The sequence below is a fragment of the Typopeltis vanoorti genome, chromosome 2 (genome assembly GCF_054136105.1).
Source record: "Typopeltis vanoorti isolate ZY-2024b chromosome 2, IOZ_Tvanoo_1.0, whole genome shotgun sequence".
In the NCBI taxonomy this organism is placed as follows: Eukaryota; Metazoa; Arthropoda; class Arachnida; order Uropygi; family Thelyphonidae; genus Typopeltis; species Typopeltis vanoorti.
Genome location: NC_143550.1, coordinates 164235744 through 164249053, shown reverse-complemented (window position 1 = coordinate 164249053; position 13310 = coordinate 164235744). Strand labels below are relative to the sequence as shown.

At 35.5% G+C, this 13310-nt stretch overlaps 1 protein-coding gene across 6 annotated transcripts in view; it reads left to right on the top strand.

The window, feature by feature from the left end:
• Positions 1–9582, top strand: part of LOC150109601 (uncharacterized) — a 426121-nt gene extending 416539 nt beyond the window's left edge. For all 6 annotated transcript variants that reach the window (XM_090413762.1, XM_090413780.1, XM_090413753.1 and 3 more), the window contains one exon: positions 8078–9582. In XM_090413762.1, coding sequence (XP_090269888.1) covers positions 8078–8553 — 476 coding nt within the window. In that variant the 3' untranslated portion in view covers positions 8554–9582. The remainder of the gene's footprint in view (positions 1–8077) is intronic.
• Positions 9583–13310: the final 3728 nt, after the last annotated feature.

Genomic DNA, 13310 nt, shown 5'->3' with positions numbered 1-13310 from the left:
TCCCTCAAACTCATTTTGATTTTGAGTTATTATCTCAGTATTACTTCTAATTACTATCTCATCATCCCAGTCTATATCGCAGTAATTAAAATTACCCATAATGATCACCCTTTTCCCATTTGCTTGGCTAATTTGCTTATACATTTCCTGATCACTGCCTTCTACATTACCAGGTCTTAAGGAAAACTTAAGTACTTAAGAAAAATTTGTTAACAACAAAGAAAGATTGTATAACTCAAGTGAAAAAGATAAAGCATGGAGTCAAATGGATAACAAAAGGAATAAAAGGGAAATTGCAGAAGAAAAAAAGATTATGGAAGGCATATAAAGAGAGGGATGGTGAACATTTGCATGAGGAATATAAGACTCAGGCTAGGATAGCAACGAGTATTGTAAGGAGAGAAAAATTAGAATATGAATGGAGACTGGTACTGTGATCCCAAGGAATTTTTTTAGCTCTGTGGTGAGTAGGAAGAAAAATAATAGTGGATAGAGATGGGAATTAAGTGACCAAAGCAGATGACATAGTTGAGCTATTTAATGATCACTTTATTAGTGGTCCATCCTGGTACTACAGGCTTTATTCCTAGAAGGATAATGACTGTTGAAGTGTTAAAAGTGAATGAAGAGGATGTATTCAGACTAGATGGAATTTCATCACGTGTTTTCACAGTGTTCCATCCTGGTACTACAGGCTTTATTCCTAGAAGAATAATGACTATTGAAGTGTTAGAAGTGAATGAAGAGGATGTATTCCGAATACTGAGTACACTAAATGTCAGTAAGGCGGGGGGGGGGGGGAGATTAGATGGAATTTCATCACGTGTTTTAAGGGAATGTGTTGTGGAACTGACTGTGCTATTAATTTGCTGTTTAACAAAAGTCTCACAATGGGGACAGGTTCCTGAAGAGTGGAATGAGGATAAGATAGTACCATTGCATAAGGGTGGTGGTAGAATGGAGGTATCAAACTGAACCTATTTCTATTTCTTTTTCTTCTGTAGTTAAGATTTTGGAGAAATTAGAACTAGTATAAGAATTGGGCAGATGAGCAGGCCAGCATGGATTTGTTAAAGGGTATTCTTTGTTTTAGTAATCTGGTTACCTTTTACAATAGAGTAACAAGAGCAGTGAATTGTGGGTAAGGCATACACTGTCTTTTTTTTTTTTTTTTTTTTCAAGGCATTTGAAGGGTGCCACATGACAAGTTGATTTTTAAGTTGCATCATATGGGTTAGGATTGGTGATTGGCTCTCTGATATCAGAGTTGTATATGGGAGAGCAGTATAAGGGAATAGGAAGGTTAGTGGAGTTTCACAGGGTTCAGTCCTGGGACCATTGCAGTTAAATCTTTGTCAGTGATATTTTCACAAGACTACAGGGAGATGTTCAGTTGTTTGCAGATGATGTGAAACTTGGGAGGGTTATTAATAATAGTGCTGATTTTTGGCTCTTCAAGAGGATTTGAATAAGCTGGAATGGGTAAATGAATGGGGATATCAGTTTAATTCAACTAAATGTAATGTTTTAAAATTTGGGATCTACAGATGGAATGCTTAAAAACTCACTTGATGGTGTTATACTGAAAGAAGTGGAGGAAGCAAGGGATCTTTGGGTGATTATGGATAGAAATTTGAAGTTCAGAGGACATTGTAAAAAGTTGTAAAGACATTTCAGAGATTTGCTGCAATGCTGAGGAGGACATTGACCACAAGAGATAACAGTGTGGTGGTCACATTGTATAAAGCTTTGATCAGACCACATCTGGATTTCTGTGCTCAGATCTGGTCACTGAGATTTGAAGGGGATGAAGTAACCTTGGAGAGGGTGCAGAGACAGATAACAAAAATGATATCAGGACTGTACAGTGTTGATTATGAAGAGAGAATGAGGGTATGCAGGCTGCAGAGTTTGGTGGATAGAAGGTAAAGGGGAGATATGATTGAGACATTTAAGCTGGTGAAGAGTGATTATCATGTTAACACTGAGGAGATTTTTCATATGGTAGAACAAGGCAAAGGAGCAAGGACAAGGGACCAGCTCTGGAAGTTGCAAAAGAAGGTGGTGAGTAAAATGGTTAGAAGTAAGTTTTTTTGCATGGAGAGTGGTAGGAGCATGGAATGCATTGCCTGAGAGGATGGTGAAGGTGCAGACTGTGAATGAGTTTTAGGGGTGGTATGATAGACTTTGTGTTGACTAATTTTGACCTCCCATGACAAGTCTTGTGACTCTGTGGAGGTTAACAAAAAAAAAATAATAATAATAATAATAATGTTCGTTAGTTAGTAGAATAGGAAGGTAAATTGGGTATAATATTACTTATGGTAGGAGATGAATTGTGTTCTCTCAAGCAGAGGAGAAGTGTACTGATGGCTTTGGCAGTATGTAAGATAAGGTAGAAGCGATAGGACAGTATATTTAGTGGGATGCTGCTATAGACTAGAAAATGTAGATGGTGGTGAGCAGTCAATGTTTGGCAAGTGCAAAATGAGTGGTCATAATGGGAGGCTTTAACTATAGCAATATAAACTGGGCTGAGAAAACAGGATACACTAATAAGGGAACTGAGTTTTTGGAATTCTTGCAAGATAAATGTCTTTGGTAACATGCAGTGAAGGGACTATGAAGAATCAAGAACTTTTGACTTGGTCATAGCATCAGAGGATCTGATTGAAATGGGGATTACTTTTCCTTGTTTGGTGAGAGCAACCATGCAGTCCAGAACTAGAGGTTGAATAAGCATGCAGAAGTATTAATGAGGAAGAAATTATATGGAATGGTAGGTCAGGTGACTGACAGACTTAAAAACTAGCTTATAGAAGTACAGTGGATTAAAGAAAAAGAATCAGTGTAGAGTGAAAGAGGAGCAAGTTAAGAAATATTTGCTAACAGCTATGGCACATTGCATACCTCAAATGAAAAAGATAAAGTGATTTAGAGTAAAATGGATGACTAGAGAAACAGGAATTGCCAATGGAAAAGAGATTATGGAAGGCATATGTGTGTGTAGAGAGAGAGGTTGAGAACAGTTGCATGAAGAATATAAGGTCAAGCTAGGAAGGTAATAACTACTATAGTAAGGAGACTAGTTCTGCAATTCAAGGAGAATCCCAGAATTCCTTTGCTATGTGGATAGTAGCAGGAGGAGAAATAATTTTGAACAGATAATCTTCCTGAATGGAGATGGTTGTCGGGTGACCAATGCAGATGTAGAGCTATTAATTATCACTTTATTAGGGTGTCTCATCTGGTAAAGCATGCGTTATTCCTACAGGGATAAGGAGGTGTGAAGGAGTAGAGGGTATGTAGTAGATGTATTCTCAAATACTGAGCACTCTCAATGTCAGTAAGGCAGTGGTACTAGATGAGATTTCATCACTAGTTTTAAGGGAATGTACTGAGGTAATGAGTGTCATTGCCTTGCCTGAGTCTCGTAGTGGGATGAGTTCCTGAGAAGTAAAAGGAGAGAGAGAGAGGAGTAGAATGTGTATAAGTAGAATGACAACAAACTGAAATGATGAAGCATCTTCTACAGTGTAACAAAAAACAAGCGATGATTTTACATCCAGTTTGGTCTTCCTTAATCCATCATTACACACTTATATATACCAGTAGCCAGTGTAATAGCAAATGCATGCTTTCCATTGTTTAAACATTTACAGATATGTTTCACTAGAGATGCCAACTGTTATTACTTGCTTTCTAGTTTTTAGTTTATTCGTGTTATTTCCTGATGAAGTGAAACAAAGTACTTTACAAATCTAGTCGAAACAATCACATAGTTTCTATTCGACATCTTTGTTTGTCATTTTATACTGAAAAAAACAGTTGATGCTATTTTTATCATCATCTGTGTGTGTGTGAGAGAGAGAGAGACATAGAGAGGCATAAATGAATGAGACTTAAGACATAAATCAAACATTACTAAAGTAATGTTCGACAGGATCAAATGAATACATTATTATCCAACAGTTTTCATTATTAAACTAGCCCTTGGTTCAAGAAGAAATCTCCCCTTTTATAATTCTGTTTTTATTGGGAAAAAAAATTAAATGATTTTTTTGAAATACTAAAACTGGACCATTTTAACAGCAAAATTAGGTAAAACAAAACTATAACTATTATTCATTGTTGATAATAATCACTGATAATGAATTATACAAGAATGCAATTTCCTACATTATGATTATCTATGATCATACCATATGCTCTTTCTAAGCCATTCTGTTACAATAGAGTTTGAACCTTCATATGAATATCCCCTCTTCAGAGAGGGAGGACATCCTTATAAACAAGTCATTCTCTTCATAACTTTGGTTCTTAAATAATAGACCAAGAATCCACAAGGATTTTTATTCTGTTAAAATATTAAGTTTTGTTGAATCTAAATTTTTTCAACAGAATTTCTCAGATAACTGCAAGTTTTTTAAAGCACCCTAATATTGATATTAGCAAGCAGAAGACAAGAAAACAAATTGTAATTGCATTTGCACATCATCCTTATTTATTGTGAGGGAGAGATTTCCATTGTTTAAAAAGGAGTACAATTCAGAAATAATCTCTGAAATTTCAACACTTAAAATATATATACACTTGGTCGTCGACTTACGACCTACTTCCGCTCTGACTGACAGGTCGTAAGTTGATCTGGTCATATGTCGGCCGTATATTTATTAACAGTATTCTTTAACCTTTCTAATCTTTTTATCATCTTTATAATTTATTTTTATAATCTTTTAAATTTATAATAATGTATATTGTACATAACGTGAAAAATAATACTGTACATACTGTACTGTAAACACAAAAATACAGTCTAAAATTAATGTAAAAATTAATATAAATGAAATTTACAAAATCAATTTTTAATCTTTGCTTGTGCTGGGTTGTGGATCGTCAGGGTCATGTTCTTGAGTTGAGGTAGGAGATGTTCTCTTGATGAGGAACATGCTGAGCTTTGTTTGAACAATTTGTTTCTTTTTTTCTTTATATATCTCACGATAACAACGCACAGCATCTTGAATGATACGTTCAGCCTTTGTGAATAGTTCGACATTAGGGTCCATTGTTTCGAAACTGGCAAGAGCTTTATTCAGTTGCGAAAAAGAATCTGATAAATTCTTTGCAGTGAATTTCTTTTCTGGCTCCTCTTCTTCCACTCTCGCTTTTTCTTCTGACACTCTCTGTGCTTCCAATTCAATCAACTCTTCATCTGAAAGTTCTTTTATTTCACAATCTAGCAACTCCTCTACATCTTCTCTTTCACATTCTAATTTAAGATTTTTTGCAAGTTTAACTATTTTTTCTGTAATCACTTCCAGTTCCTCTCCTTTTTCAAGTCCTTCAAATGTATTCGCATAACATTTTAGACACTTTTTCCAAATTCCCGACATACGATTCTTTGTTACACATTCCCATGCGGTCGAAATATTATTGATACACTGAAGAATGTTGTACTGCTTCCAAAGGTCTCGCAAAGATAAATCAGCATCAGAATCTATCGCTTCGATGGCTTGTGCGAATGTCGTTCTGAGGTAGTGAGCCTTGAATACTGAAATAGCCCTGATCCATGGGTTGAATGAGAGCGGTTGTGTTAGGTGGCATAAAAACCACTCTAACATCATGTTGAAGGTCGTCCAGATGAGGAGGGTGGCCAGGGACATTGTCCATAATCAATAAAATCTTGAAAGGGATGCCTCTCTCTGCACAATATTCATGAGCCTGGAGAATAAAGCAGTTCATGAACCAGTCTTCGAACAGTGCTTGAGTCATCCAAGCTTTAGGGTTTGAACGGTAGTAAATGGGCAGTGTGTGCTTGTTGGTGTGCTTGAATGCACGAGGTTTTTCTGAATGATAAATGAGAAAAGGCTTTAGCTTAAAGCCTGCGGCATTCCCACCAAGCAATAAAGTCAACCGATCCTTAAAAGCTTTGAATCTTGGCATCCTTTTTGCTTCTTGGTGTATATACGTACAATTAGGCATGCGTTTCCATTGCAATCCGGTTTCATCTACATTAAATATTTGTTCCGGTAGATAACCTTCTTCTTTGATTAAAGAGTCGAAACTATCAACAAATTTTTGGGCTTCGTCTTCATCTGCACTTCCTGCTTCTCCTGTGACATGTACATTATGCAAAGCAAATCTTTTTTTAAAACGCTTAAACCATCCAGTACTAGCCTGAAAATCTTCTGCGTAATCGTCTCCGGCACGTGATTTTAAACTCTGAAATAGACTTCTAGCCTTCGCTTGCACTGTGCAAAGCTCATGGGTGAATTTTTCTGTATTAAATCTTCCATTCACATAAACAACAATTTCTCCATTTCATGGATGGGTCGCTGTCGTTGTTTGGTTAAAATTGTAGACTTCATAGGTGTGGAACATTTCGCAGCTTCCTGAATTCTTTCTTTATCCTTAAGTATCATCGATACCGTGGAATGTGATAACTTCAAGTCACATGCTATCTTATTCACTTTCTTTCCACCTTCATACTTCTGGATAACTTTCATTTTGCACTCTAAATCAATAGTTTTCCTTGACTTCTTAGCTGACGTATCTGTAGATTACTAGACATTTTATGGGTAATATTTCAGTAGAATTTTAATTAATACACCACACGCAACAGATTCTTGAAAGCGACTGAGTGTATATGAAAGATAGTTATCGTACGATAACTATCGTATCCCATAGTTATCGTACGTGCAGCTGCCTGATTTATTATTAATTTATTTTTTATTATTTTTTTTTTTTTGTGGTCGTAAGTGCAGACGGTCGTAAGTCGACGACCAGGTGTATATTATAGCTATAAAAATTATAGTATCATAACTTTTAAGTACAGGTATCCTTCGATTAATGCGGTTGATTAATCCCCCGATGTTACCGTGTATATCAAAATCGCGTTAATCAAATCTAATAATCAATGATAAAAATTACAATTCGTCCATGATCGATTACTGTATTAATAATTCGTAGGAGGAATGACATCATCATGCTCGCGCCACAAGGCTTGCATATTTTTGCGTGGTAAATGTAACCCTGCTGAGCTCGCTGCTGTAAAAATTGCAGCGTAGGTCGCGGTACATTCATTACTAGTATGTGCTAAAATGCAATAAAACATAAAGAAAAAACACTGCAAATATAATACATGATGGTACAAATTAAGTGAATATTAAATCCAACATTATTTCATAGCCGAATATAGAAACTAAAAGTCTCGGCAGATGCAAGCATAAGCTACCTTATGGGCAACTCGTAGTTGAGTAAGCACCAGATCACTTTCCTTAGTATTTTCCATAATGTAAAGCACATTTCCTAGAGGACATGTATTTATCATACATGTCCTCTAGGAGAAATATATGAAATAGAGAGCCAAAGTTAAGCCTTTGGCTCTCTATTTCAGCAATACATGATGGTTTATTTATTTTCAGTTACAATCTAGAAATTAGTGAACAAAGAATTAAAAAAAAAAAAAAAAAAAAGCCATATTATACTGACATCAGAGGTCACGGTATCTCTCAGATATAATTTATTGTTAAATATCACAAATCTTTACATAACGTGTTAAACCAAACTGACAGCAAAAAACAGTGCGGAATATTACTCGTAACATATAAATGCACAGTTACTCATGACCTCCAAGCTATACACTGAATTGTGTAAGAATATTTATATCAAACATTTTGCATGTATCTGTCAGATCAGCTACGAGGCTCCGCAGGGTTAAAGGCACGTTAATCAAAACTCTTGCCGCGTATATCAAGGGATTGGCGCAATTAATTTCGTCACGTTAATCAAATCCTGCATTAAGCAAGGGATAACTGTACTGTATCTTTCTAATAGGTTCTGTTTCTACAATAGTCTTTCAATGTGGCAAACTTGTATGGACAAAAGCAATGGTACTTTTCCACTGTTTTTTGAGGTTGATTATATTAATAAATTCACTCACACTGAGTGAGTTTGTTATTGTGACAGAGTTTATCACAATCACATTAGTAATAATGGTTTGTGGTAAACAGTAAAAATGAAGTGAAAATTTTCATATGTACATGAAATATTTATAATTTCTTTTCTTTTTTTACAGCTTCTGATCGAGATGCTGTCATCGGTTTCATTCCTCGAATTCGAGCATCAATTATTGATCGTCATGATTTCTTTTATCGTTTTGGTGAAAAAGAAATGGAAGCTGTTGCCTGCTTTGACTTTTTAGATGAACTTTCTACCTCACCTAGTGATGCTGGATCATGTGAAATACTTGGAAGAGAGAACATACCTTATATTGTAGACAATAACAACACTATCAATGGCAGTAGGGACAATGAAAGCGCACTGCAGATCTATAATTTGCATGCAAATGACCCATCTGCAGACCAAACTAGAACTAATCGCTTCTCCCTTGATGAAACAAAGCTTGCATCTCATAGGCAGTTGCCAGAAGGTCGTTTGTCTTCAATGACACTCAATTCCCAAGATGGTGAGCCAGTGGACCATATCTCACTTAGTGATTCCTGTGCAGAAAGTTATTCATCTTCAACCCAGAGTCTGAATCAGATCAGTTGAAATTGTACAGTTCTTTGGTTTGACTTGCTTCCTCTTAGTTTTCAAATAGGATAAGGTATGAGTGTTCAGTCCTTGATGCTGTAACATTCATATTCCCTTTGGTGATATGTATACCTCATTGCTAGCGTGTACACTATTCTGGAAGCATCCTTCGTAATTATAGTCCATAATACTCGGCATTCACCTGCAGCTACATGATGCAATAAGAGGGAACTAGTGTTGACTAAGTGGATAGCAGCTCCACTCTACCTGATGTGATGTGATATCACTTTTCAGAACAGTTAAAAGAAGCTCTATTTTTGTGACAGTTAATACCTATGGTATGTGCAAAACCCACAAAGCTTATTGTAAATATATACTGATAAAGAGCATATTCTTTTGGAGCTGTTCTGCCTTAATAGTGTGTGTGTGTGTGTGTGTGTGTGTGTGTGTGTGTGTGTGTGTGTGTGTGTGTGTGTGTGTGTGTGTGTGTGTGTGCGTGTGCACAATGCATCTGCTCTCCCATATATAGGCTTGTGTAAGCCTAGGGCAGCCATAACTTTTGTGCCAATAGCAGTATTCCATGACTGAGTCTTTAGTATATACTGAAACTTTCAGTTTCAGCGGCTATGATTGAAAGTTGGGTGTTATTTCAATTGCTGAAAGTGCCTCCTTGATGTGGCATGGGAGGCTTGCTTGCCATGGTGATTAATGAAGAATATTTATTTGTGTTATTTATGTAAATCTAATTTTTTTATTGTTTTTGTTGAAGGTGAGTGGCCTACTTTTCTTGTACATGACAACAAATGGCCCTAGAGTTAAAAAAAAATAATCTAATGTACAAATCTGTGATGGACTTTTTTGTATCGGATATGGTGTATTTTGAATGTTGTTGTAAATACACGTCCATCTCCAGAAAATAAGTTTGTGACTATTTTCTTTCACATTCCAGTAATAAGCTGCAGAATTCTCTTTAACATCTGTACTGAGAATTTGTCATTCTTTATACACCTCTAAGTATGTAATATTTTAAATAAAATGTTAATCTAATTTTTATTAAATATAAACTATTACAATCTTGTCACTGTTGAATACAAGGAAAAAAGATGCACATGACTCTTAATAAACTGATTTATATATTTTACACATAAGTTATTCTGTACAAATTACCTTCAGTAGTCTTTTCTTTTACATATTACCCAAATTAATAGAGGTAGGGAATTTACTGCTTCATCACATTTCCATTATCTTCTACAATGAGAACTGGTTTTAAGTTAAACAAATGAGCTTATTCCATCTTCACTCTTTTTATAATGATTCCCAACATAAAAAATTGCAGAAGTTAGTATTCTGACATAGATAAGTTGAAATTTGGAAACTGTAGTAAGAACTACAAGGACTAATAAGATATACAAATTACTTTCAGTAGTCAATGTGGACTAAACTCATAGATTTATTTAGAAGAATTTAACATAATACAGTAATACCCTGACTTACGTGAATCCAGAGTTACGCGGTTTCTTATATGTACGTATTCCTGTCCCTCTTCACGCCTCACCACTAGTCATATCTTTCCGGTGCTGGCCGCATTCACCAGTGTCGCACATGCTGTGAACAAGCACCAACGTGTTTCGCACGGTCTCCATTTATACATGATTTTTATAGTCTTCAAACCTTGCGATTGTTTAATGTTAAGTTCTTGATAAAAATTTTATCACATAAAAAATAATAATGTCGTCCAAAAGAAGCAAGTCTAATTCTTCTACAGCTAGCAAGAAAAGAAAAACATTGACTTTGGAAACAAAACTCAACATTGTTAAGGATTTTGAAGGCAGAATGAAAATTTGTGAGCTAGCAAAGAAGTTTGATCTACAGGAATCCACAGTAAGAACAATCATAAAAGATAAAGAAAGAATTCTCGCTGCTGTGAAAAATGCCCAATCATTGAATTCAAGAATAATTTGTAAATGTCATGGGATTATTGGTGAGAGGAAAACGATGCTTAAATTATGGTGTGATAATCAAGTGAGAATAAAAATTTGTCCAGTTGATCAAACGACAATATGTAGCCAAGCCAAGCTGATTTTTGAGAGGCTAAAAGTAGATGCTGGAGAAGCAGCCAAAGAAGAAAATTTCGTGGCCAGTAATGGTTGGTTCAACCGATTTAAAAATCGCTGTAACTGGCATAGCATCGCAGAGAGTGGAGAGGCGGCAAGCACTAATAAAGAGACTACGTCTTCTTTTCCTGAGACACTTAAAGCTATCATCGAGGAAGGTAGCTATAGCAGTCAAACCATATTTAATGTAGACGAGACCGGCTTGTTCTGGAAAAAGATGCCTAAGAGAACTTTCATCGCATGCGAAGAAAAAAACGTTTCATGGCTTTAAGGCTTCCAAAGACTGGTTGACAGTAATGCTTGGTGGAAATGCAGCTAGTGATTGCAAGTTAAAACCTCTCTTAATTTATCACTACAAAAATCTAAGAGCTCTAAAAATCTAAAGTCTAAAAAAATCTAAATCTAAAGCTGGCTTGCCAGTGATTTGGAAGTCAAATTCTAAAGCTTGGGTGATAGCTTCTATTTTTGAAGACTGGTTTGGTTACCACTTCATACCGGAAGTTGAACATTATTGCCAGTTTAAAAAAATTTCGTTTAAAGTTATGCTCATTATTGATAATGCACCTGGTCACCCTCCTGCAACTTTAATTGATTTGATCCACGTGTAAAAGTTGTTTTCTTGCCTCCAAATACAACCAGCTTACTTCAACTGATGGACCAAAGAGTTAACAAAACATTCAAAGCTTACTACACACGGCGTTCATTTGCAAGTCTGAATAAAGCTATGAGGCAAAATGAGCAACTGTCTGTTAAAGAGTTTTGGAGACAGTTTAATGTTTTAGATGCTGTAAGGATTATCTGAGATTCTTGGGGTGAAATTTCCCAAAAAACCTGGAATAGTGTCTGGAAAACACTTTGTCCATCCTTTGTTAAATGCGAAATAGAAATGTTTCCAGAAACTGATCAAGTTGCTGAGGCAATAGAAGAAGTTGTCAACCTTGCCAGGCAATTAGATTTAGAAGTCGACAGTGAAGATGTCAGTGAGCTGTTAGACTCACATAACAAGGAGTTTACAATCGACGAGCTCATAGAGATGTATGAGCAAAGCGCTACTGAAGAAACCAAAACATGGATTCTAATGAGGAACAAATTGTAGCCACAAGGCAAGGAATAAAAAAAATAATTGGCTTGCTATGAAGAAATTTTGCGTATCAAGAAAAAGACATGCCATCAGACGAATTTATTAGATTTTATGAAACCATCGACATCGAAATAACTTTCTTTTTTTTTATGTACGAAAAACTACAATTATGATTATATTTCTTAAAATATATAGGTGTTTTTGTAAACCTTTGGTCCCAATTAACTAATATTTTATATGTTTGTATATATAAATTACATGCAAAATTATACCCCGAGTTACGCGAATTCGATTTATACGCTTTTTGTTGGTCCCACCTACCATGTAACTTCGGGGTTTTACTGTATTTCAAATTATCCATTGGCTGACCACATTGTCAAGAAAATAATTATAGAACATACAAGTTCCAAAAACTAATACCTGTTTTAGTTCTTTTTAATAATGCAAACTACTGCTAAATAGTAGCTAATTACACATCACTTGATATATATTATGTGCAGTGTGTACATTATTATATAATTCCTGTAGGTGAAATAATAAAGGTCTTTTAAGTTGATTAAATGAAGTAAGGACTTCCAAATATCATCAAGAATAAGGCCCTGGTTTCTATGTAAGGTGCCTTTCGAAATGAATTGCTTCAGAAAGTGGTCTTGCTGAACACATCTCCAAACAACATGCAGTGGATTAGCCATCTGCGTTGATGCTTAAATGGAAGGAAACTTTTCATTAGAATGTTTAAAAAATCTTCTTTGTTCTATTTGTTCACAAGGCATGTTAAACAGAAACTAGGGCCTTATTCTTCAGGATATTTGGAAGTCATTAATTCATTTACGCAACATAAAAACCTTCATTATGCCAATAATCACCTACAGGCATTACATAATAATGTACATCCTTTCTTTTAAGCTTACACAGTGATCCGAATGCATTTTTGAAAATTATGGAGACAACTACCGTGTTTGAATAAAAACTTTAGTTTAATATAACTAAAATCTACATTCGATGTTTCGACCTTTATGTCAAGGTCATCTTCTGGAGCATACAACTATACACAGAAAACAAGCTACACTATAATCAAACTGGTTTGTTAAAGACACTGACCAATCGCTACAACAATTGTTGGCCTGACCTCTGGTGGAAAAAATAAAATAAAATAATACATCAATGCTAGAGTCCTATTATTAGAGTCCTACTATTATTATCTGTTGGTTGTAGAAATACATTGGGCACAACACAAGTATCTATCTATATACATATATTAACATCATGTACATTCCAGCCAGTTGGTATGGAATGGTTTCTAATACTAGCAGAAGATTGGCTAGAGTCCTAACTTATGCTGGATCTTATATATTAGGTAGGCTGAATGTGTGCCATCCAGATCCTTGGAATTTTCATGCCATCTTTGTTGTTGATATTTGGGTGGTTTATCAGTATTTCGCAGGCTTTCTTAAATTTCCTTTCGTACCAGGTTTTTGTGCTGTGTAAAGAGCGGGTGCTTTTCCAGTTGATTTGGTGTAAGGTGTTGAGTGCGTGGTCTGAGAGGCCTGCTTCACCATAATAGTTATATTTAATGTGTC